This window comes from Gymnoscopelus braueri (assembly GCF_963280865.1).
Source record: "Gymnoscopelus braueri genome assembly, chromosome: 23".
Classification (NCBI taxonomy): Eukaryota; Metazoa; Chordata; class Actinopteri; order Myctophiformes; family Myctophidae; genus Gymnoscopelus; species Gymnoscopelus braueri.
The window spans coordinates 4,963,687-4,990,725 of record NC_137625.1 but is presented as its reverse complement, the minus strand read 5'-3'; the positions used below and the strand labels follow the sequence as shown (position 1 = coordinate 4,990,725).

General features: G+C 40.2%; 1 protein-coding gene across 2 annotated transcripts in view; it reads left to right on the top strand.

The window, feature by feature from the left end:
- The window catches only part of dusp16 (dual specificity phosphatase 16), a 182,731-nt gene that overhangs the window by 19,192 nt on the left and 136,500 nt on the right, over window positions 1-27,039 (top strand). The window contains exon 7 of one of the 2 annotated variants that reach the window (XR_013932593.1): window positions 457-4,956. Coding sequence is in view for 1 of the 2 variants with exons in the window: in XM_080420737.1 (XP_080276863.1) it covers window positions 457-1,636 (1,180 nt within the window). In the remaining variant the exon portion in view is untranslated. Of the gene's footprint in view, window positions 1-456; window positions 5,194-27,039 lie in introns of those variants that run through there. The other variant, XM_080420737.1, reaches the window with a different exon arrangement.

The following is a 27,039-nucleotide window of genomic DNA, read 5'->3' as shown; positions in this document are numbered from 1 at the left end:
AATGCCCTAGTGTGTGTGTGTGTGTGTGTGTGTGTGAGAAAATCGCAGTTTTCCCCCCAATAATTGTTCATTAATTGTAATCGAGGCAAAAGTTTTAAATAAGGGTGATATTGATTTGAAGTCATAAATGGCCCAGCCCTAATACAGGGCCAGTTGTAATGTGCATGGCACAGGTCACATTCCTGTGGGCTGACATCCCCTTTCATCAGGAACGATCTCTCTCTCTCTCTCTATAGGTTGTAACAATGCAGACAGTCTCCCCTAATGAACCCGGATCCTTGCCCCGACCTCTAATTAAACTTTCCCGAGTGTCATTCCCAATTACAGATGGCATCATGAGGGCCACTAATGATGGCCATAGAATGTGGACCGAGTTCAGTTCATATTCTATAGCTACGGCCTCTCCTCCTGTCTGACCTCCGTTGTGTGTGTGTTTTCCCTCTCCTCTCTCCGCAGGTTTGTGAAGGAGAAAAGGCCGACCATCTCCCCTAACTTCAACTTCCTGGGGCAGCTTCTGGATTTCGAGAAGAAGATCAAGAGTCCCCATCACGGCGCCGAGGCTAAACTCAAGTCCCTCCATCCGGAACGGAGCGGGGCCTCGTCTCCGCACGAGGGGCTGGACGACGTGCCGGAAGCCCCGGCGAGTCGGAACTCTGTGGGACCCCCGGACCCGGCTCTGCTGGAGCCCCTCACCCTGCCGTGCGCGCTGGCTGACGTCCCCGAAGAGAGGCTCCTGGCCCAGGCTCTCAGCGGGCTGCAGCTGGCGGAGGGAGCGGAGGACAGCGCCAGGCTCAAGCGCTCCTTCTCCCTGGACATCAAGTCGTACGGAGAGCCGAGCGGCGGTAGCGCCCCCTACCGAGCCTTCGTCCCTCACGGCGGAGCGGGGGACGCCTCGGAGTATTTCAAGCCGTCGTCCGCCTTCAAGGAACCGGCCAGCAAGCCCTGCCAGTTCTCCCCGGTGGAGGAGGTTTCCGAGCAGTCCACCCCGGAGCAGAGTCCCGACAAGGAGCAGGCGGACGGCCCCGCGCCCAGCTCCGCCGCGCCGGCCCCCGGCGCCCTCTCCGCGCCCGGCGGCGTCGGCACGGCCGGCGCCAAGCCTCAACCGCCGCTTCCGTCCCATCGTTCCCACCGGCTCCACCGGAGCGGCAGCGTGGAGGAGAACGCCCACGCCGCCGGCTTCCTCTTCGGCCTGTCCCGCAGTCAGCAGCAGCTCGCCCAATCGGGCGCCGGCGGCGGCGGCGGCACGCTGAAGGGCTGGCACTCGGACGTCCTGCTGGGCCCCGTGACGGTGTCCGGCGCCTCGCTGGCCGGCGGCTGGTACCTCTCCTCGGAGTCCGCGCGCTTCTACTCCACCTCGGCCATCCTGAGCGGCGGCGGCGGCGGCTTCGCGGCCTACGGCTGCAGCCAGGGCTTCGAGGCGGTGCGCCGGCGCGGCCGGCGGCGGAGCGGCGACCGCGGCGACTCGCGGCGCAGCTGGCACGAGGAGAGCACCTTCGAGAAGCAGCTGAAGCGTCGCAGCTGCCAGATGGAGTTCGGCGACGGCGTGTCGGAGAGCCGCTCCCGGGAGGAGATGGGGAAGGTGGGGGGGAGCCAGTCCAGCTTCTCCGGCAGCATGGAGATCATCGAGGTGTCCTGAAGGGGAGCAGGGTGTCGGATGGAACCGTCCCATGGATTTTGCTCGTTTTTTATTGTCCGAGATTCTCCCGCGTTGTGTTTCTCGGGGATGGTACTGTAAAACGTTGCTCTGGACTCTGGCCGGGCCAGAACGCGATTTTTTTGGAGACACTCGTTTTAAGTGCTTTTATTGGAACTGTTGGCATTTAAATGCAGTGAAGCGGAGAAGTCGCACCTTGCAGCTGTATTCCTGAATGTGACGACGGAGGAGGCGACGCCCTAAAAAAACTTGTGTTTCATTGAGGACTGAGCCTGTCGACGCCTCATCTCATTTGTGGTCTTGTGATTTTTCCCGAATTGATTCTCGTCGGCTCCGTACGTCGGACATCGCTGATGTTCATACCAATATGACATGCCTAAAAAATGGAGGGGAGGGGGAGTTGCCCGATAATGTTGTGAACTGGAATGAGAACGTAACATGTCCAAAACGAGTGTTTGTTTTTCTTCTGTTTTTGTTTTTCCTTGTTATTCTTTCTCTTTTAACGAGTAGCTCAACGACAGTTAAAATCTCAGGTCTCATTTGAGCATCGGTAAAGAACAATTGAACGGTTTCCCCCCTGCAGAAGATAACGGTTGAAGATTTGCTCTGAAACACTTAAAAAAAAGGATTGAGAGGACTCGAGATGGTCCACTTTGTCAGGATTGGAGAAGAAACATTGAATAACATGAACCACTTTGACTGTCCTAGGATCAGTGCTCCCACTTAACCCATTAAGACCTGGAACTGTGTCATTTTTTGATTTGAGCTAAAAAGCATTATTTTACACTTTGGGCTATTCAAAAATAGCAGATATACAAGCTCATAGCGCGGCACCGAGTGCCGCGCTACGAGCTTGTAGATCTGCTATTTTTGAAAAATCGTGAAAATGTGAGCAAATCTTTGAATATATATATTTTTAAAGCAATTTTTTTTAACTCAAATCTTTGCTTCTGGGGGTCCCTGGAACAAAATATTTTGATGGGGGTCCGCGGCCAAATACATATAATTTTGGGGGTCCTTGACATGAAAAAGATTGAGCACCACTGATATAGAAACATACGTTTTTCAGAATACTGTTGAGATTTAGGAGACATGTAGAATCGGCTTCAGGTCTCAATGGGTTAATGTTGGGCGCAGTAGGGCTGCTGATGGGGGATCTGTTGATGGCATTATGTAAGAGGTAGTCTCGCGCAGCCATGACAACTATTCCACAATCTCTGAATGCTATATAGTAGAGTCTGGAAACTAAACATCCCGAAAGCCGAGAAAGGAAGCTGTCATCTGTTCTGTCATTTCCGTTCACAAAAATATATTTTAAAATATCTTTAAAAATATATATTTTTTATTTAAATTTCTGACAAGCAGCGAGATATATAGGCTTTGATTATTTTTGATTTATATTAGGACAAATCTGCACGACTGTAAAGACAAAACGGAAGCGGGGAGGAGGCGTCACATATACGCTTTATCCCTGGATAATTTTCAGAGCTTCCGTTGCTCCAGACTGTATGACGGAAGCATTCGAAAATTGTGGGAGGCAACGGTCTGACTGGCGAGACTAGGTAAGAGGTGACAGAGGACAGGGTTCCCATGGATTCAATTTTTTCCCCCCCGTCGCCACGACTGATTTCACTCATTTGGATTCCATGCAGTCAACATGTCTTTCTCTTGGCTTTCTCTAAAGGATGATTATACTTGGTTGTGTGTCAGTGGTGTCACACAAATAGCAGATGTACAGAGCTTGTAGATCAGCTATTTTCAGTGCCATACAAGGCACACAAACAAGTATAAATCAGGCATAACTCCTAACCCATGTGGCTGGAATTGGGTCAAACTAGCAATAGAATACATATCACAGAAGAATCTTCCCCTAATGGTCTCAGATATTTCATAAAAGCACAAGGCTAAAGCCTCAATATATGATTTCCAATAACATCATAATTTTTCATAATTGTGGTAATTGTTTAGGAAACAGAGCTCTATATTGTGGGGGTGTCCTTTCACGCTGTTTGTCACAATTCACACATTGGGACTAAGCTGTTTCAAAATGTTTCAGTGGTGAGAACAGTTTTTAGCTTGAATCCATGGGTTCCCAAAAGGGGTTGAGGGGTGATGTAGCAAGTGCTTTTAATAAGAAAGAGGCTGGGACTCTTGCTCAAAGACCACAGAGCTGCAAGGGGGAGGGGGGGGGGGGTTGAAAGGTATCGTTTCAATGACAAATACAGAAGATGGGCTCCAGAAAGTCACCGCCTCCGACGGATCACTCACAAAGGATTTGTCAATCACAAAACACGCATTTTAATATTGCACTATTGTTGTTCTGAGAATGGTTTTGATTTACAAACGTGCAAAACGGTATTAGGAGATAATGCTACGTGTATGAGCGTGTGTGTGCGTGTGCGTGTGCGTGTGCATGTATATTTGGTGCTCTCACAGGCTGGCAGGGGAACTCAGAAAGCTCTGATGGTTGGTGTACAACAGGGACGTGGCCTTTCATCACTGCCTGCCTTAAGATGACAAAATTAGCACGCTTCAAAAGCCCCCTTATCAAAGTTGTTCATATTTCTCTTCAGGGACAAGGACAGAAGTTAGTTCACTAATAAATTAGATGCTCATACGGGAGGAAAGTTGGGAGGAAATTCACCGGTTGCATTACAAAGGTAGTTGAAACACGGTCAGTTTTGATCTGGTCTATGAACATTTACAACTCTGTCAACATGTTTGTTTGTTTTTAAAGCAGATGTGGGCTTATAAACATGAATCAGGGCTGTATGGTCGCTGTGTGCACAGTGCTCAACGGTGTATTTGGAACAAATTCTCATGGCTGTTCCTCAAATATCCGTCTTGGACGCTGTCAGCCAAGGCCTCAGTCATGGAGAGAGGCCCCGGAACGGGCAGGCTGTCTTGAAAAAGTGGGAGAGGCTGACTGCTCCGCTCTGCTCTGTTCTGATTTGTTTTGTCCTCTCGTCTGTCCACCGGATTCTCTCTCTCCCAGGTGTTTCGCCCAGGTGGGCGTGGTTTTGAGGTTAGGTTAAGCCAGTGGTTCCCAAACAGTGGGCCGGGACCCATTTTTATGGGTCGCGACTCAAAAAAAAGAAAAATATATATATATATTTCAAAAGATTTTCATCTTCAGAAAAAAAACTAATTTCCATTACAAAACTTTAGAAGTAGTGAAAATAGCAGATCTGCAAGTTCACAATGCGTCGCATCTGAGCTTGTAGATCGTCTTTTTTCACTAGCTTGGGTCCTGGGAAGGCGTAAAATTTCTCTTTGGGAACCACTGGGTTATTTTCTGTGAGGTTAGGGCTAGGTTTAGGCATACAACCACGCCCACCTGGGCGAGTCACCAAAGAAATAGGGAGTCCCGTCTGTCCACATCCCAGCGTCTTCACTCTGATTGGAGAGCAGGGGTTCCCAACATGTGGGCTGGGGCCCCTACTGGTGGGCCGTGACGATATTGCAAGCAGGCCCCCAGATAATTGGAAAAACACAATGATAATACAACATTGATATTAAAACAATTATGTAAAAAAAAATATCGTTGTGATACCAATACTAAAAAGAAATGCATGCGGCCCACCCATCGGACCACTTAACGGCAACCGAACAACACGGCAACTTTTTTAGTTTTAGTTTAAGACTATTGGTATCACAATGACTTTTTTTTTTTACAACCCAAGCAGGGAGAACCTGCCACAGGCGGCCTCGACTAACTAACAGTAACTGCCCTTACAGACTAGTTAGTCTGTAAGGGCTAACTGCCCATACAGACTAACTAACTGCCCTTACAGACTAACTAACTGCCCTTACAGACTAACTAACTGCCCTTACAGACTAACTAACTGCCCTTACAGACTAACTAACTGCCCTTACAGACTAACTACCCTTACAAACCTTGTAAGCTTCGCCAAAGCTACTCCTCCTGCAAGACTGCACAGCTTTATCGTTTTTTTCTCTCCTCTGGGGGTTACATTTTGATCCATTTTCTGATTCGTTCAGAAATCGTAGAGAGAGAGCAAATGGAAGGGTATAGGGACAGGGGGATTAATGCAACACAGATTGCCTATTCGAACTAAGAATGTGGAAGGTAGGCAGGTAGGTGTAGAGTATGTGGTGTCGTGTACACATATGCCACAAGGACATCCCGTACTGCCCACTTCTGCTTCTCCATGTAGCATGCAGGTGGAACTGATGATGGCAGCCGCATCAGATCAAGTTAGGAGGTTGGAGTTTGTTGAGATTGTTCTGCGTGGTTGACTGATGTAAGGGTTTGAGGATGCAGCTCACGTGTGCAGGACAAGAGTGAAAAAGTGAAATCACACGCATAGAGATCTAACTGGTGCTTTCAGTTGCCGTCCACACAGCCACCGTTACTGCACTACCGTTTCCTCTCCCCAGTTCATAATGTATGAAGCACTTGAGTCTGGCCTGTGTGGTGAGGGCAGTATTATTTCCAGCTCTCCAATGCTGATTGATCCGATTGGGCAAGGGGCCTCTCTGGTTGACGCCCTCGACAGACTTTCAGAAAACCTTTTTATTTACCGTTCATTCAAATCAGCGATTGATCCATACATTGGACAGAATACCAGATGCAGTCAGTTCTATAGGGTAGGGCGAGCTCAAATAAAACAACCTCTCTGTGCCCCCAAACAGCTTCAAATCAATGTTGTGCCTTTAAAAATCAAATGTGTGACGCTAATATGTCTCAGACCTTGTTTTGATGTTGTTTTTTCTTTTCTTTTTTCCTACAGAAGAATGGTGTGAGTTGATAAGTAGCGTGGCTGTATGTTTGAAGGTTTCTCCAAAGCTGTGAAATTGTGCCTGTATATGGGATATCAGATATATACATATAGATGTACATGTATATGGGATATCAGATATATACACATACATGTACGTGTATATGGGATATCAGAGGTAATCACACAACTGTATAGGGATCTACCGTGAATGTGCTACGAATGACGGTCACATCAAATAACAATGCTAAAAAGATGAATGATTTGTTGCGCTCGGGGGAGGCGATTCTGCGCATTGGTCAATTTATGTTTTTAATGCCTTGATTCCAAACTTCAGAATATTCTATCCAATAGATATAAACAAAGCCATTGATTAGCTAGCTGATCACGTTACTGGATTTGAAAAAACAAATGTATTGTGTAGATTAATGATTTGTAAAAGGATTTACAGAGTAGATTAAAGATGGTACCTGTGTGAATCGGTGTGAGAGAGTTTTAGGCCTGTGGCATTGTGTGAGAACATAGCTAGCTTTACTTTGGACAATGTGCACAGTTTTATGAAGTTAAAAGCAGTAGACGTATGATGACTGTTGAAATAAAATCTTAAATGGTATGGTACACGTGATTCTTCATTTTCTATAACCCGCATTGCACACGGCTGAAGAGAATGATGATTGCCATTCAAAGGAATATGAAATACATGTGCAGCAAATGGCGAAAATGCACTCTGTTTTTCAACTTTAGAGTTGAATGTTATGGTATTTTATAGATGTCCTGACCTCATGGTCAAGTCAGAATGTGGGTCCCTGTGTGAGACCAGTTGATAATGCTATAAATGTCTAGTAACGCTACATGTATCACTCATAAGTTCTTTAATAATGTCTGTATTATAGTTCATTTTATTTGGAATAGTTTACTCCGTGCAATTTGGTCCAAGACAGTTTTGCACTTTGGCCCTTTGCTTGGAGTCGTGTTCTGATCCTAAGGCCTGTGGCCATGGGGATTTTAACCTTGAGCACCTTATTCTCTGGCAAGACATTCTGGCAAGACCGTGACCCCAGTTTATATCTTGCTGGATATTTTAGTCTCAAATCTACTGCAGAGGACAGGGTGCCAAACGCTGAGTGTCTGACAGGGGAATTCTGGGTCCTCATGACAGCATATCGGATGCCCAGAATTATTAAGCAATAGGATCTGCTTGTCAGGGCCGTCAGAATCTTAGTTAATTTATGTTTTACCCATAATTAGTGCCAGAGGGGTGAAGTATGCTGCTGACAAATTGTTTCCAGACAGTCAAAATAAATCAAGAGAACAGCAACAGGGATGGCCATAGATCGAATTGCCCCTCAGGTAAAAATGCAGGCACTATTCCATATTTCAAGTGCTGCCCCACAAATTCAATTAACTTCTGTTCAATACAAACAGAGCCACAATTAGCAGGTAACCAAGTAATCAGGAATAATGGAATCCATACAGTGCACAATAGCTCGGTGTTCCATTATCAGCACAAGTAAAAAAAAAAGTAATAGTAATTGATTTGTTGTGAATTTGAATAGTCAATACAAGTGGTAGGATTAGAAGTGTTGGTAGGCAGGTAGTGGTCAGAAAGTTCATGATGAAGATGAATTAATAAGAGAGCACAAGGTAATAGTTTATGATGAAGATGAATTAGTAAGAGAGCACAAGGGAATAGTTTATGATGAAGATGAACTTTCAGAGGCCTGACAGTAACTTTCTTGGTTGAGTAAGGCTGCCCCCTACTGGACTACGGTTGTAACTGCCTTGTACCAGAAGGAGGAAACCATAGACATATATTGTTGATTGATTGATGTACTTTATTTAGTAAGACATGAGAACATCAGTACATGGAAGTACAAATTCACAATATAAGGTCTACTAAACTGGTCTCATTAAGCACTATAAGCTTGTTTAAGATGAGATCCCCATGCACACAAATCATGAGGAAACAGGTTTGTTATTTTCAGAAACGATCTTCTTCTGATTTCAACAGTGGTGGAAAAAGTACTGAATGTCTTTGCCTCAATACTGCAATGTAGATATACTCTTAGTTAGGGAATTTTAGCAAGATGTTTGGACCATCTGTGAACATTTTTACTACCAATAGCTTTCTTCACCAATGTGTTCTTATAGGTGTCTAGAATCACCTCTCAATTAATTTAAACCCAAATCCTCGTGGAAAATCCTGGAGTGCCAATCAAAGTTAAGGAGCTTGGGTGAAAAATATGAAGAAAAAAAAAGAAAAGTCTAAAATGAACTTGTGAGGTGTCTAACTAGGGGTTTTCAGGGGTGCTGAATCTATTCCAACCATTATTTTTGTGTAAAAATGTCTCCCTGGCCATATAATATTGGTATATTGGTTATTGTTAAGCTGGAATGTACAGCACAGTGTATAATAAATGGTAGGGGATTAGGGTGTTGTTGAATTCATTCTATTCTGAAAAATAAAATAAGAAAATATTGCTAAACACTTGATAAGAGTGTACACCTACTGTGCACATGCTCAGTGGGATACACTGTCTGCATGTGGGAGCTAAGGAGCCCCGAGGGCTTGGGTGAAACAAATGAAAAGTCTAAAATTAACCTGTGAGGTGTCTAACTAGGGGTTTTCAGGGGTGCTGAATCTATTCCAACCATTAGTTTTGAATACAAAAAACAACTTATTTTCCATAAGAACATATTATTATTACATATTGCAAGAAAAATGTAAAGTAAGAAATGTGCAGTATTGATAAAACCTGGTGTTAGTCTTACTCAGCCAACTCCGACCTCATCTTCCTCACTCCTTTTCTCGTCTGCCTGGTTGATGTTCTTGCATTCTCCATTACACTTGCCACAAGCAGATATACACTTGACCCCCTGCTTTTTACAGCAGCACCTGCGTGTACTACAGTCTCCCTCACAGTTGCAGCTGATGAATTTCAGTAGATTGTCTGGGGAAATGGGGTCTGTGGTAGGGACTGGTGCATAGCCTTCTCCTCCCAGTTTCCACCCGTAGTCGAGGACATCCAGTGATGAGAAAATACACATCATTAATGGGGAAAATAACAAAATGTGTGATAAATATGAAAAAGCTGCTCCTGTGGAAAGGTTATCATATATTTATTTACTTATATTGACCCTATAAACAATTTAATATAGGTATGGTTTTGCCCACTCTTTCGATAATGAAATTTGGTCTGGCTCATGGACTAATGTTGTTAAAGGGTAAGACCACTTTGGTAGAGGTTTGGGTTGTGTAGTTACCTTGCCATGATGTAACTCCAAAGGTGGGCAAGAAATCAAAAATAATTGCTCCATTGATTAGAAATTGATAATTCAAAATATGCTCCTCATTGACTTACATTGTACGGTAAAACAGCTCTCTTTTAGCACAAAACGCAAACATAGCTGATTCAGACAATATAGAACATCACCAAACCCAGTACTGTTTTTTTTTTAAATAAAAATGTCAACTTCCTGTTGATTTTACTATTTGAAGATCTGGATCCGGATCCGCGGATCCAGTCCAGGTTTTCTACTTATTAAAAATGGCAAAATCTACAGGAAGTTGACATTTTTATAAAAAATAAAACAGTACTGGGTTTGGTGATGTTCTATATTGTCTGAATCAACTTTGTTTGCGTTCGTTTATGTGCTAAAAGAGTGACTTTGAGAGCTGTTTTACCGTACAATGTAAGTCAATGAGGAGCATATTTTGAATTATCAATTTCTAATCAATGGAGCAATTATTTTTGATTTCTTGCCCACTTTTGGAGTTACATCATGGCAAGGTAACTACACAACCCAAACCTCTACCAAAGCGGTCTTGCCCTTTAAAGCTGTATTATGTAACTGTTTACTTAGAGGATATGTTTCTGATATTATATTGTTTAAACCAGGTGGTCAGCATCCTCTTTGACATGAAGTGCCATGTCTTCATTGTCTTGATAGTCAGTGTGTCATATATATCAACATTAAGTTTAATTATGACAGCACATCAAAATGTAATATTTCCAACTGATTTTGATTGTCCATTTATAGGCTATACATAATAACCTTTATTTATTAATTTTTCTTCTTTCGAAATATTTTCTTTCACCTCAGGTTTTAATGATCATTAGACTCAGAGCAACAACCCACCTATCTCTCAGACTAAATAATAATAATATTACAATAACCCACCTATCTCTGTATCTATGTAGAATTATGTGCGGGATGTAATTTGCATACAGATGTGAGGTGACTTAATTGAATTGACTACTTTTATTTTTTTATATTTAATTTCTAAAAGAAAACAACTCTCTCTCACACTTGTGCGGGTGATCACCTTCCCCTGTGCCCATGTTGGCACCCATGCCTTATGTTGCCTACCCCTGTAGACTGATGCTAGGTTCCTTGTTTAACCTGTGATCCTAGTTTACTGAGACACTACACTGTCTCTCTGTATTCTATGATCCTATAGTTTACTGAGACACTACACTGTCTCTGTGTATTCTATGATCCTATAGTTTACTGAGACACTACACTGTCTCTCTGTATTCTATGATCCTATAGTTTACTGAGACACTACACTGTCTCTCTGTATTCTATGATCCTATAGTTTACTGAGACACTACACTGTCTCTGTATTCTATGATCCTATAGTTTACTGAGACACTACACTGTCTCTGTATTCTATGATCCTATAGTTTACTGAGACACTACACTGTCTCTGTGTATTCTATGATCCTATAGTTTACTGAGACAGTACACTGTCTCTGTGTATTCTATGATCCTATAGTTTACTGAGACACTACACTGTCTCTGTATTCTATGATCCTATAGTTTACTGAGACACTACACTGTCTCTATGTATTCTATGATCCTATAGTTTACTGAGACACTACACTGTCTCTCTGTATTCTATGATCCTATAGTTTACTGAGACACTACACTGTCTCTGTGTATTCTATGATCCTATAGTTTACTGAGACACTACACTGTCTCTCTGTATTCTATGATCCTATAGTTTACTGAGACACTACACTGTCTCTGTATTCTATGATCCTATAGTTTACTGAGACACTACACTGTCTCTGTATTCTATGATCCTATAGTTTACTGAGACACTACACTGTCTCTATGTATTCTATGATCCTATAGTTTACTGAGACACTACACTGTCTCTGTATTCTATGATCCTATAGTTTACTGAGACATTACACTGTCTCTCTGTATTCTATGATCCTATAGTTTACTGAGACACTACACTGTCTCTGTATTCTATGATCCTATAGTTTACTGAGACACTACACTGTGTCTGTATTCTATGATCCTATAGTTTACTGAGACACTACACTGTCTCTGTATTCTATGATCCTATAGTTTACTGAGACACTACACTGTGTCTGTATTCTATGATCCTATAGTTTACTGAGACACTACACTGTCTCTGTATTCTATGATCCTATAGTTTACTGAGACACTACACTGTCTCTATGTATTCTATGATCCTATAGTTTACTGAGACACTACACTGTGTGTGTATTCTATGATCCTATAGTTTACTGAGACACTACACTGTCTCTCTGTATTCTATGATCCTATAGTTTACTGAGACACTACACTGTCTCTGTATTCTATGATCCTATAGTTTACTGAGACACTACACTGTCTCTGTGTTCTATGATCCTATAGTTTACTGAGACACTACACTGTCTCTGTATTCTATGATCCTATAGTTTACTGAGACACTACACTGTCTCTGTATTCTATGATCCTATAGTTTACTGAGACACTACACTGTCTCTCTGTATTCTACGATCCTATAGTTTACTGAGACACTACACTGTCTCTCTGTATTCTATGATCCTATAGTTTACTGAGACACTACACTGTCTCTGTGTATTCTATGATCCTATAGTTTACTGAGACACTACACTGTCTCTCTGTATTCTATGATCCTATAGTTTACTGAGACACTACACTGTCTCTGTGTATTCTATGATCCTATAGTTTACTGAGACACTACACTGTCTCTGTGTATTCTATGATCCTACAGTTTACTGAGACACTACACTGTCTCTGTGTATTCTATGATCCTATAGTTTACTGAGACACTACATTGTCTCTGTATTCTATGATCCTATAGTTTACTGAGACACTACACTGTCTATGTATTCTATGATCCTATAGTTTACTGAGACACTACACTGTCTCTCTGTATTCTATGATCCTATAGTTTACTGAGACACTACACTGTCTCTCTGTATTCTATGATCCTATAGTTTACTGAGACACTACACTGTCTCTGTATTCTATGATCCTATAGTTTACTGAGACACTACACTGTCTCTGTATTCTATGATCCTATAGTTTACTGAGACACTACACTGTCTCTATGTATTCTATGATCCTATAGTTTACTTTGGTTGGTTGGCTGGCTGGCTGGCTGGTTCCCTGGTTGGGTCTAGTTGGTTGGTTGGTTGGTTGGTTGGTTGGTTGGCTGGCAGGCTGGTTCCCTTGTTGTGTTGGGTTGGTTGGTTGGTTGACTGGCTGGCTGGCTCTGATCTGTAAGTGTTCAGATGGTCACTGTCTCATGGTGACTGTTTGCAGTGGTGGAAAAAGTACTGCATTTTTTAAATGTAAGTACAAGTATCAATACCATCATGTAGAAATACTCTGTTACAATGATTGAATGAATTATAAACATTAATGGATGAAGGCTGGTGTGTGTTGGGAGTGTTAATGTCTGATCTCCCGCGGCGGCCCAAATGAATCCACAGCATGAAGAATAACCTGCTGGTCAAAGGTTTGGAGCGTCTGGTTTACATCCTCAACCCAGGATATATATATATGTAGATCTGCTATTTCAAATCGCCAATGCAGCCAGATCTGCAATCCTATCTGAATGATTGTTAAAGCAGTTTGTTTAAATTAGTTAATAAAATGTTATATTTTCACAGGGATTATTTATTAGTGTGTTAGATGCTGGAGTGGATACATTGTGTCCAGATGCCTGTCAGACGGTCAGACAATGCTGCTCCACAGGTCTACAATGGAACAAACGGGTTCAGCCTATATATATATATATATATATATATATATATATATATATATATATATATATATATATATATATATATATATATATATATATATATATATATATATATATATATATATATATATATATATATATATATATATATATATATAAACTTTCCTGTTGGTTATTATCTACAAGTCTTGAGTCAATTACATGAACATAATCTGTTATTAAAACATGAATATATTGATACATGTTGAATATTGGAATTTCTGTTTATTCTCTCTATATGTTGTATCGTATTTTTTATAAATCTATTTCATCTCCATATCTCCACCTTCAATTAATAAAAAGCAACTCTGTCTACATGATCTGAAGGTTGTGTGTTCAAATCCTCCTGCTTTACTCTGAAGCATGTTTTGAACACAAACCTCCAGAAACCACACTTAAAGCACTAATAGAAACATGTGTAACGTGTGGAGGAGACATAAGGCAGAGGATAGTTGGTGGACACCTCTGTGGGCTTTGGCACAGAAAGCCACACGGTGAACGGGGCCACAGGTTCGATTCCCATCTCTGCAAGCAAGGCCACATGTTCAAGTCCAGCCTAGCACCGGCACCGAAGCCAATACTCATGGATGTACTCAGTACAGTGGGGGTGTTGTTTCCACACAGTAAAAGTGGGGGTTATGGCAAAATAAATAACACCCACTTGAACCTTTATGTAACCAAAAGGTAACGATGACAATCAGGTGAGGTCACTTCCTCCCACCTCACTGATTGATGTCTGTGTCAGTGGTGGAAAGAGTACTCACATTTCTTACTTGGGTAAAAGTATTAATACTACATTGTGGAAAGTCCAAGTAAAAAGTCCAAGTAAAAGTCCGGAATTAAAATTGTACTTGAGTAAAAGTGCAAAAGTATTGGTATCAAAATGTACTTAAAGTACCAAAAAAAAAATGAAAATAGCCTATGTATAAAATAGGGTTTTAAAATATAATAATTTATATCTGCAAAGTAACTAGTAACTAAAGTTTTCAAATAATTGTAGTGGAGTAAAAGTACAATATTTGACTCTGAGATGTAGTGGAGTAGAAGTAAAAGTATAGATAATTGGAAATACTCCAGTAAAGTAAAAAAAATACCTCAAAATTGTACTTAAGTACAGTACTTGAGTAAATGTTCTTAGTTACTTACTTAGTAACAAAAAACAGTGACTTGTCATGGACAGAGTGGAAAACTGCTCTTTGGACGCCATCTAGTGGCCATCAGCAGACATGTGTCTGGAGATTATTATGGATCTATAAATCAGTTGTTCTCAAACTTTTTCATGTCAAGGTCAAGGACCCCCTACATTAATGTATGCATTTGGCCACGGACCCCCATCTGAAAATATGTTGTGCCAGGGACCCCAGAAGAGAAGATTTATGTTAAGAAATTCAACATTATTCAAACTTTTCCAAACATTTTAGAGATTTTTTTCAAAACATTAAAAACATATCAGATCTACAAGCTCACCGCGTGCCACAAAGTGACAAGACGCGCGGTGAGCTTGTAGATCTGATCTTTTTTGAAAAGCCAAAGTATAAAATGTGGAGCTTTCTGACTCCACACATAACAGGTGTCCTTGAGAGAGTTCCAGGGGGTCCCCGGCTAAATGATGGATAGTTAGGAACCAAATGGACCCTTATGGGTCTGTAACTCTGAGAGTGTACAAATAGAACCAAATGGACCCTTATGGGTCTGTAACTCTGAGAGTGTACAAATAGAACCAAATGGACCCTTATGGGTCTGTAACTCTGAGAGTGTACAAATAGAACCAAATGGACCCTTATGGGTCTGTAACTCTGAGAGTGTACAAATGGAACCAAATGGACCCTGACCATTTGGTTCCATTTGTACACTCTCAGAGTTAAATTAACATTGATTTTACAATATAAATTGGGGTCCCAGATATATAAATGCCATTAAATGGGGGTCCGTAGCCCTAATACATGTCAAACTGGGGGTCCTTGAAATCAAAATGGTTGAGAATCACTGCTAGAGCCGTAAAAAATCTTCTCTTATGGGGGTCCCTGGCACATATTGTCAAATGGGGGGTCCGCGGGGGCTAATAAGTGTCAATTTGGGGGTCCCACCCTGACATGAAAAAGTTTGAGAACCACAGGTGTAGATGGTTTAGTGTTGATGACTGACAGCAGTCTGGGGGGATCAATTCACTCTGCAGGTTGAACATCCGGTCAGAAAACGGAAACGGAAATAGTGCGTCCATGTTAGTTGAACGTGTTCACCTGACACACCGGATTCAGTAGGCGGGGCTTTGGACCGGATGTGAATACGGGTTTAAAAAGGACGCAGGCGCACGACGCTCGTTTGCTTTGAATTGTTTGGTGTGCAGCGCGCCCACTGTGCTCTGTAGAAGGTAATTTATATCAACATGACACGTTTTTATCCACCAATATTTCAAGCTTTCAAGGTGTTCTAGGACTGTGAATTATGATGACACCAACATGGATAAATATGTGAAATATTGTGTTTTATAACCGATGGAGAAAATGCATCAAACTAGCCAGTATTATAGAGTCTGACTTGAAATGAAATGTATAAATCCATAAAATAACATCTATTATAGTCTTGATCCAAGGCTATCATCAAACAAACATTTGTTCCAAATGGTCACTAAACTAAATTTTCACTTAAAGTTTAAACCTTAAACCACACTCACTGTGAGGGGGTTTGTAGATCTAATCCCGCCATATATACATTAATGTGCGTTTATCATCTATTTAAGCTTTGGATCAAGACGGTCAGGGATTTTATTGATGGTGATCGAGTCTGATGTTTGTTGGTAGTTTTAAACGGCTCATAAATCCCCATAAATGAACCCAATCCAACACATAAAAGCGTTTAAACCCAAAGACACGGATGTTACCCTTCCATACGGGTCTGTTGTGTTCCATAATATTATGTAGAGTTTAATAAATAAGTGTTTTAATCCCGTGTGTCGGAACGCCGTTCTATTTCCTCGTTTACATAGAGTGTAGTACCTGCGTTCACCTGCTGCAACAGCGCCACTTACCAAATAGTTTGTGGTTCTGTGTTTAAGGCTCGTGCGTCTACATTTATGTATGCATTGTAAATATAAAGGGATTATCTTAAAGCCACAGATGTTATCCGTACATACGGGGTGTTAGTGTTCAGTTAATGTTCAGTATAGTTTAATAAAGAAGTGTTTTAATCCCGTCTGTGGATGAACGTCATTGTATTTCCTGGATTACATGGGGTGTAATACCGGCGTTCACCTGCTGCAACAGCGCCACTTACACCCATTGAATGATATATATACAGCAGTTGTTCTCAAACTTTTTAATGTCAAGGACCCCCAAATTGACACTTATTGCCCACGGGCCCCCATTTGAAAAGATAAGCCAGGGACCCCCATAAGAAGATTTTTTACGGCTCTAGCAGTGATTCTCAACCATTTTAATTTCAAGGACCCCCAGTTTGACCTGCATTAGGCTACGGACCCCCATTTAATGGCATTTCTATCTCTGGGACCCCAATTCATATTGTAAAATCAATGTTAATTTAACTCTGTGAGCGTACAAATGGAACCAAATGGACCTGTTAGGGTCCATTTGGTTCCATTTGTACGCTCTTAGAGTTACAGATAAGAGATAAGGGTCCATTTGGTTCCTATCCATCATTTAGCAGGGGACCCCCTGGAACCCCCTCAAGTACCCCCGGGGGTCCCCGGACCCCACTTTGAGAACCAATGATATACAGTGATGGTCAGACAGACCAGATTGAAACATTTATTAATTGAATAATGTTGAATATTACTGAACATAAAGGGTCCGTATGGTGGGATAACATCTGTGGCTTTGGGATAAACACTTTATATCTAGAATGTATACATTTATGGATTTATGTTTGCTGTGGTGTAAAGTAACTAAGTATATGTACTCAAGTAGAATGTTTAGGTATTTTTTACTTTACTGGAGTATTTTCAGTACTTTTACTTCTACTCCACTACATCTCAGAGGCAAATATTGTGCTTTACTCCACTACAATTATTTGAAAACTTTAGTTACTACCGTAGTTATATATCTAAATTATTACGTTATAAAACATACGTTAACCACTTTAGCCCTATTTAATACCTAGGCTATTTGAAAATAGCAGATCTACAAGCTCACAACGCGTCGCGATGTGTCGCGATCGTAGATCTGCTATTTTCAAACATTTTAGTACTTTTACTTTTGGTACTTTTAGTACATTTTGATACCAATACTTTTGTACTTTTACTCAAGTAAATTTTGAATTCCGGACAATTACTTGTAACAGAGTACTTCTACATTGCAGTATTGATACTTTTTACTTAAGTAAAACATTTGAGTACTTTTCCCACCTCTGTGTGAAAGCCTAAGGATAGAGATAACAGAGCTACGTTGTAACATAACACTCAGGCAGGAGAATAAGTAATCTAAAGTAAATATCCATATCAAAATCCATAACAAATCTATGAGTCTTGATCCAATGCTAAGATGAAACTATAATATGGTCTCTATCGGGAGGAAACCTCAGAATGTCACAAAACTGTTACTTTTCAGGATTCAAAAATGGCAAAAGTAGCAGATCTACAAGCTCAAAACATGTTGCTTTGTGCGTTTCAAGCTTGTAGATCTGCTACTGTTGATGCTTTTATGCGACGCTGTAGTGTGATCAAATAGGACACGAGGTTCCTGCCCGACAACAACAAACGTATACTTGACACTATAGCATACATGGGCAACCGGCGGCCCGGGGGCCACATGCGGCCCCCACCTTCACTTAATGTGGCCTGCAGGTTAATAGTGATATATTATTGATTTCAGCTGTTATGATTCCAAACATGCAATCATGACCCGCTTTAATTACTCCAGTCTATATTATCAGTTTAAAGGAGTAGTTCACCCAAAACAATTCTTATTTTCTATCAATTACACACCCCATGAAGCCTTGAATTCATGGAGATTTTTTTGTTTTTGTCGCATTCCTAAGACAATAATTTGATTACCAACGGTCTATCCGGTAGGAGACACAAAGTCTCCTTTGAGTCTCCTACCGGATACATAAGGATCTTTATTATCATCAAATTATTGGCTTAGGAATGCGACAAAAACTAAGAAATCTCCATGAATTCAAGGCTTCATGGGGTGTGTAATTGATAGAAAATAAGTAATTTTTTGGGTGAACTACTCCTTTAAGGACTTTATGTCCAATGTATTTGTATTTAAGTTCATAAAGTTAACTTAAGTATAACTAAATGTATTGGAAATTAAATTAAGAAAATACTTTTCAGGATTCAAATTAAAAAGTATGAAAAAATAATTCAGGATTCCAATTCCAAAATAGCAGATCTACAAGCTCAAAACGCGTCGCGACGTGCTTTGAGCTTGTAGATCTGCTATTTTTGCTACTTTTGTGTGACATACTAGAATGACGAATTTCATTTACGGAAAAAGTAGAAAAATAAGGAGATAATTAAATGTATATTATAATAAAATAAGAGAGTCTGCCCGACAGCAACAATATGCAATGTGTCCCTCTGGAGTGAGTGTGTAAATATAGTGGCCCTCTACATCATCAAAGTTGCATCACCCCTGCACTATAGCCTACTTAAAAACTCGATTTTTTTATTATTATTATTAAATATTATACAATATTTTAAATGTAATGTTGGTGTATATCTGTGTCTTGCAGGTTAATCATGTGGTGACCTTCAGCAGAGTGGACTAAATCTACTTCATACAGTGAGTTAAAAACGCTGAGTCATGGCTTCTAGCTATGACTCAGCGTTTGACTCACTGTATGAGTTCTAAAGCGAATGCCCTGGATGGATGGAGTCATCAGGAGATAGCTGGTAATAGAGTGTCTGTAACTCAGGACAAGGGGCTTGAAGATGGAACCTCGATGGAGTCGACGCAGCAACGAGCCCTGAGAGCTGAAACGTATAACGGTGCCAACGAACGCTCTCCGTTGAGATACAAGGCGTACGGTGCTCGGGACGTGGTGCCATACAACCTACGCGGCTCTATTAATACCAGCTATCTTCAACCACGCGGCGGGAGACCCCACACGGTACGTACCTGGATCACACCTGGCCAGTATGAACTATAGGGCTGTGTCACCATTAAGACAGGGAACGCATCTGTGTCAAATGGCAGATATACAAGCTCATAGTGCCGCGCTATGAGCTTGTAGATCTGCTATTTTTTATAGCAGATCTACAAATCTTGAATTTGTGCAAATCATTGAATTTATATATTTTTTAACTAACATTCTTAACTAAAATCTTTGCTTCTGGAACAAAATATTTTGACATGGGGGGGTCTGCGGGGGTCTGAGGATTTCTACATTTGTAGAATCCCCCCAGAAGCAAAGATTTTAGTTACAAATGTTCGCTTAAAAAAAATAATATATATATTCAAAGATTTGCACAAAAAGATCACGATTTCTTTCGAAGAAATTGCAGATCTACAAGCTCATAGCGCGGCTCTCTGTACCGCGCTACGAGCTTGTAGATCTGCAATGTTTGAATAGCCTAAAGAAATCTAAAAATGACACGGATGCGTTCACGGTCTTAAAGGGTTAATGATTTAATTGTGTTTGGCGTTGAACATTGGAACATGTGAATGCAATTATTTTTTCCGCGCTTTTAGGCTTCTTAAACACAAGTTGCACAAGGCAGATATGACAAATAATAATATACATAATTTAATTACTCTTATACTTTCAAAAAAACACATTAATAGTGGAATTAGCGGAGTGGAAATGGACGATCTACAAGCCCAACGTGACACGTTTTGGTCGGAGCTGGTAGATCTGCTATTCCCACAATAAAATAAAAAAACGTTTGAAAATATATGAACATGGTAACGATTATGACGATTGTGCAAAACTTTGCGAGCATTATGTATGTCAATGTGACGGGTCTAGTAAAACCCTAGAGTCATATTGGAAATAAATTGGGCCTCTTCCTCACTTCCCTTCACAGGTGTTACCAATGATGCTAATGAAGGCTCTATTCCAAATGGACCCTTCCGGGTGTGTAACTCTGAGTGTACAGGTGGAAACACATTGCAGTCCATTTGGTTCCATCTGTACACTGAGTTATGGGGGTCCTTTGAGAACCACTGTGCTACACTAAATAGAGCAGAGCCTTCATCAGTATCATTGGTAACATATGTGAAGGAAGTAAGGAAGAGGCCCAATCCTTGGCCAAATGGATATTCATTTTGGGGTCCTTGATATGAAAACTTTTGAGAGCCGCTGTCTTTAGTTGTTTCTGGAACTTGATGAAATGATAAAATGGTTTGCAAAATTTGCTAAATGGTGTTAAAGGGATAGTTCACCCCCAAAATGACTTATTTTTCCTATGTATTAGTCACCCCATGGAGACTTGAATTCATGGATATGTTTTTGTTTTTGTCTCATTCCAATAATTTGATGACCGGCAGCGGTTCCGGTAGGAGACACAAAGAGTCTCCTTTGTGTCTCCTACCGGAACCGCTGCCTACCGGTCCATAATTGAAGTCTCCATGGGGTGACTAATCGATAGAAAAGAAGTGTGTTTTTGGGTGAACTATCCCTTTAAGTAATGTAAAGTATACATGATGTGAACATGTACGGTACATCATTATCAGACCTAAATGTACCTTTAACTTACTAACTTACTGTTTTTTTTCATTATCGTCTACTCAGGCTTTTGTGAGCCCCGCCCCCAGACCGTTTTTAAGTTGCTTGATTCAGTATTTAGACTTTTGATATTCATTTCATTTTCCTATACAAACCATTATAACTTCAAATTCAATTTTTAGATTCAGTTAGATTCATCAAAAACACCCGTCCTTGGTTCTGGTGACTCACCCCGCCCTCCTAATACGTGAGGGGGTGTGTTTTTTTGATAACTTTTTTCATTTATTTTAAATATTGTTTTTGGTCTTAAAAACACGGCCCCCTCGCGTATTAGTAGGTCAGGATGAGTCACCAGAACCAAGGACGGGTGTTTTTGATGAATCTAAAATGTTAAAAATTGAGTTTGAAGTTATAATGAGTTTGTATAGGAAGGGGGCGTGTCTGATAAAATCAATATCAAATATCTAAATACTGAATCAAGCAACTTATAAACTGTCTGGGGGGCTCACTAAAGCCTGAATGGACGATTAAATGACCAAAAGTTTTTTTGAAAGTGAAATATCCCTTTAAATTACTTAATTACTTAATTTGAGGAATAGAAATGGCCAATTACACATTGAAGGGCCCACTTTTCCCGGGTGCCTAATCTTCTGGTTACAAAATCGCACATTTGTTTGAGGTAATCGCTATTCGTTTCTATGTTTGAAAAATGTTCATTTATTTTCAAACATGTTCATAAAATGGAGGAAATGGCCGATCTACGCGCCGCGATCGCAGTAAAATCTTCCCTGTTTACGAAGCTTAAAAGCCAGCAATTCTTTTTTATGTTCAATGCCAAACAAACACAATTTAAATCGTTAATCGCAATTATTTGTGACAATTACTCAAGTAAAATGCCATAATGGTGACACAGCCCTGTCAGAGACAAGCTTATGGCTCTACAGACCATCATGGCTTCCAAAATGTCACCCTGTAAGGCCTGCTCAACTCAACGTTTTTGTTTGCTTTTTTGTGTCTTTACAGAACATGAAGATGGTAGGAACACCTTGCTGCTGCTGCTTGCTGTGTGCAGTGAAGATGGCAGGAAGGTAGGAACCTTTTGATTGCAGCTGCTGCTTGTTAAGGGGGCTACATGCTACATGCTACCATACCATGTATTTGGTCATTTGCGTCGTCTATCGTTTCACGTCATTTGCATCGCGTCATTTGTGGGTAAAGCTTCATCACGTCGGTCCACATCACATAGGACCATGTGCCTTTATGTGATGTGGATTTATGTGATTTTATTTATTGTTTCACGTAATTTGCGTCAAAAGCTTTGGTCACATCGGTCCACATCACATACGACCATATGTGGTCGTAACTTCTCCTCTTTTCCTCTATTCTTTGCTTTAATAAAGCAATGACACAATTATTTGTTTTTGTTTACTTTTGTGTCTGAGTTATTTGATCGATTTCTTGTCTTAGAAAAACACTTTCTTATTTCGTTCTTCTTGCCTGTCTATTGCACTAGTTCTTCACTAGTGGTTTATGTGTGTACAAATGTATGTGATGTGGAGGTATGTGATTTATGTCTGGTATCATTATGGTAGCATGTAGCCTCATTAACACTGTGTTTACAGCCATCTATGCTGTAGGTCTGTGCAAACTAACAGAGAAAGCAAATGATGTCCTTTTTGTCATTTGCTTCCTTTCTTAGTGTTTTTTTTATTTCATTTGCCGTTTGAGTCGTGGCTGCTGTTGAAGGTAAGTGATAGTAGTGACACGGTCTATCATTGGTTGTCGGGCAGAAACCTTGTATCTCCATGTATATGTATATATATATATATATATATATATATATATATATATATATATATATATATATATATATATATATATATATATATATATATATATATATATATATATTTTTTTTTTCTTTTACTTGGTCATACTACAGTGTCACACACTAAAGCAGTACAAATAGCCGATCTACAAGCTCACAACGCAAAGATCATGATAATTACATTGGATCCATTGGAACACAGGTTCTTTTTTGTGTCCATTTTTAAAAAGTAACAGTTTTGGACATACAAGGTTTCTACCTGACCTCCATACTTTAGCTTTCCCTCTTTTCTCTATTATTTGCTTTAATAAAGTTATTAGTTTTTGTTTTCGTGTGTGTCTTTGATTACTCAGAATAACAATCTTTATAAAGTCTATTTCATTTCTTTCTTCTTGCCTGTCTATTGCACTAGTTCTCCACTAGTGGTTTTTGTGTGTACAAATGGAACCAAATGGACCTGTGTACTGACAGCATACAGTATACGTATACTAGGCTGTTTATGTAGTGACAGGGTACAGTATACGTATGCTAGGTTGTATAATATAGTGACAGGGTACAGTATATGTGGCTCTTGGTCACATAGTTAAACCTATTTGTGCTATTTTTGATAAAGTAAAAAATATAGCTTTTTTGCCCTGTCATAGTATCAAGTAAATTTTTTTTTAGTCTTAACCGTAAGTGTCGTTCGCGTTGCGCCGCTTGCGTTGCGTCACTTAACGGGTGGCGGGCCAGCGTTTTGCGTCCAATGCCCGTCATTCGTGAAGAATATTAAGTAAGAAGGGACTGGAGTGTTTTTTTATTATTGGTTGACGGCCAGCATTTATGTGATTTATGTCTCGTATCGCTGCGCGTCATTTGCGTCGCTTAATTTGATTTGCGTCGTGTCTCAGGATTTCACGTATGTAATATGCAGGTAAGTCTTCATCACGTCAGCCCACATCACATAAGCCCATGGTGTAGTGTAGTGTAGTATGTGATGTGGATTTATGTGATGTAGCCTATTTGTTGTGTCATTTCACAACATATGCGGGTAACGCTTCATATTTGATTTGTGTCGTGTCTTATCATTTCACGTCACGTCCGTCATGTAAGGTAAGTCTTCATCACGTCAGCCCACATCACATATGACCATACAGGGGCCGTATGTGATGTGGATTGATGTGATGTATGTGTTGTGTTGTGTCATTTCACAACATATGCGGGTAAAACTTCATCACGTTAGTCCACGTCACATATGAACATATGTGGAGGTATGTGATGCATGTCGTCCTTAACGTCGCGTGTCGTTTCACGTCATTTAATTCGCGTTGTACCGTTTCAGGTTATTTGCGTGTAAAGCTTCATCACGTCAGGCCACATCACATTACTGGTCGTATGTGATGTGGACATGTGATTGTGTGATTATTTAACGACATTTGCGGATAGCTCGTCATTCACATCGGTCGGCAATGTTTTCTTTTAGGCGAGGTACGCCGTTGTTTAGGTCAGAACAGGAAGAGCTGTAGGGCAGTGTTTATCAACCCTGGAAAACGTCCCAATTTTGGGCCGGGGCTACTGCTGAGGTGTGCCGCGCCGTTTTTTTTTTTTTTAAACAATAATAATAATCAGGCATGCAAACAGCCCTGAGGTGAAAAGGGTGACAACATGCTGGTTTTTTTCGGGTCAGGTGTCACACTATTGCCCTATTTGGATTCAAAACGGCTAGTGGAAGCTGAAAAGCTACAAGTTGGCATGTCTGAATAATGCAAAAACAGAAATATTTGTTTGCATTTGCTTTTTTTCTCCCCCATATATTTTCATGATAAAAAAGTGCGTATCGTATCGAAGTTGTGCCCAGTATCGTTTCGTGAAATTAGTGGCACACCCCTAGTGTGTGTATATAGATATACCGTATGCCAGGTGTGCCTTGGCACAAAAAAGGTTGATATACACTGCTGTAGGTCCATCAATCATATGCATTTAATCACTTTGGTTATTCCTGTTGCTTGTGTTGTATGTTGTGTACTAATGCCATTCATAGTGTTGTATGTTGTTTACTAATGTCATTCATAGTGTTGTATGTTCTTCATGCTGTTGCTGTATTACTGATATTGGCACAATTGATTTTGCGTTGCGTCATTTGCGGATAAAACTTCCACATCACATATGACCAGTATGTGATGTGAAGGTGTGCGACGGATGTCGGCATGTGCATCACGTATAGTTACTCGTTATTTGTGCCGTCATTTGCGAGTAAAACTTCATCACGTCAATCCACATCACATAATAATAATAATAAAATTAATATAAACAATACATATGACCAGTATGTGATGTGGACATCGTTTCACGTTATTTGCGGACAATGCTCGTCATTTGGCAGGAGAATAATGAAGTAAATGGACTGATGCTGGACTGAGACTGATGCAGAGAACGTGAAGCAAAGAATGCTGCTGCCATTGCGTCATATGCGCCTCGTATAATTTATGTCAATCATCCACAAATGACGTAAGTATACGAGTATCTCTATCTCTCTATCCCTCTTATATCTCTATCTATCCCCTTGGTGAGTAGGTTGGTGAATGTAATGCACATTACAAAGTGCTTTGGTTAAAAGCTACTATAGATAAATGCACCATGTAAATTGTAAACTTTGAATTGAACTCATAGGCATCAGCTAGCAGCCACTGTGACACTGTGTGAGGCACTTCAGTCACTGTAGACTGTATTACTTCTGGAAAATAAAATGAACATTAGTCATAACTGTGTGATTGCATTCTAAACATTACAATCATAACTGATGTCATTCAAAATTTGTAAGCTCTATATTTAACAGCTACCAGGCATTGTGTCACTGCAGAGGTTCCCAAACCTTTTAGCTCAGGACCCAAACTAGTGAAAATAATAGATTTGCAAGCTCACAACAAGCATGTAAATCTATTTTCACGTCTTTTTTTTGTTTCTAATTTATTGCTTAGATTTGTTTTTCACAAAATGGCACATGTTCTATTTTTGCTTGCTTCTTATATGTACTTTTAATTCATTTTAATTTTACTATTTGACCCAGGAAGAACAGTCACTAATGAATCTGGATCTGAAATTAACAATAAACAAAACAATGGCAAAAACACACTGGGATGTGAACATTCCAGTGTAAGGATTATCATAACTTTTAGCTCGAGACCCAAAAGACGTGTGATGTCTCCCTGGGACCTATTGAGAATAGCAGATCTACAAGCTTGGCTTGTAGATCTGCTATTTTCACTACTCTTATTTTAATGTTGTAAATGGAATTTCTTTGATTTTCGTTTTTAAATGTATCGGGTTCTTTTGAAACATGAGAACTTTTTACTTCTCTAAATGTTTTATTTTATTCTTGTAAAAAAAAATTAGGAAAACTCCTTAGACAGAGACTAAGAAAATATATTTGTATTTTATTTGTTTCATGTTCATAAAGTGCTCCAAGTGCTCACAGTGTAAAGTGCAGCAACACACATTTAGGTCATAGGACCATCGTCAGTGCTATATCATCAGATCTAATCATTTGCGGTTAAAGCTTCATCACGTCAGTCCACATCACATAATGACCGTAGTGTAGTGTAGTGTAGTATGTGATGTGGATTTGTGTGTTGTCATTTGCTCAAAGCCTCATTATTCACGGCGGTCAGTAGGCGAGGCACGGTCGATGGTCCTTTGACCCAAACGTTTGCTGCTGCACTTTTCACTTTTAGCACTTGGGGCTCTTTATGAGCATGAAAAAATAAAATGCCAATTTATTTTTCTTAGTCTCTGTCTAGGGTGTTTTCCTTAAGGTTTTTGTGGAGTGAGTCTTCTTCTACCGGTTTTCCTTTTGTATAAAGATGTTAACATGGCTTGATGAAATGATAAAAAAAAAAAAAAAAAAAAAAACTATTGTTGGAAGAGTCAAGATTGTATTTCACACTTGTAAGTTCTGTGGATATATATATATATTTTTTTAATAAAAAATATGATCTATGTATTGTTTACCCGATGATTAAAAGCATTATCAGGTTATTTGGAAATCCACAGATTTAAAAAGTGTTGAATAAAATAGTTTTTTTTACAATCTTAATTGTGAAACTTAATTACATTTTGCTCATGTACAGCG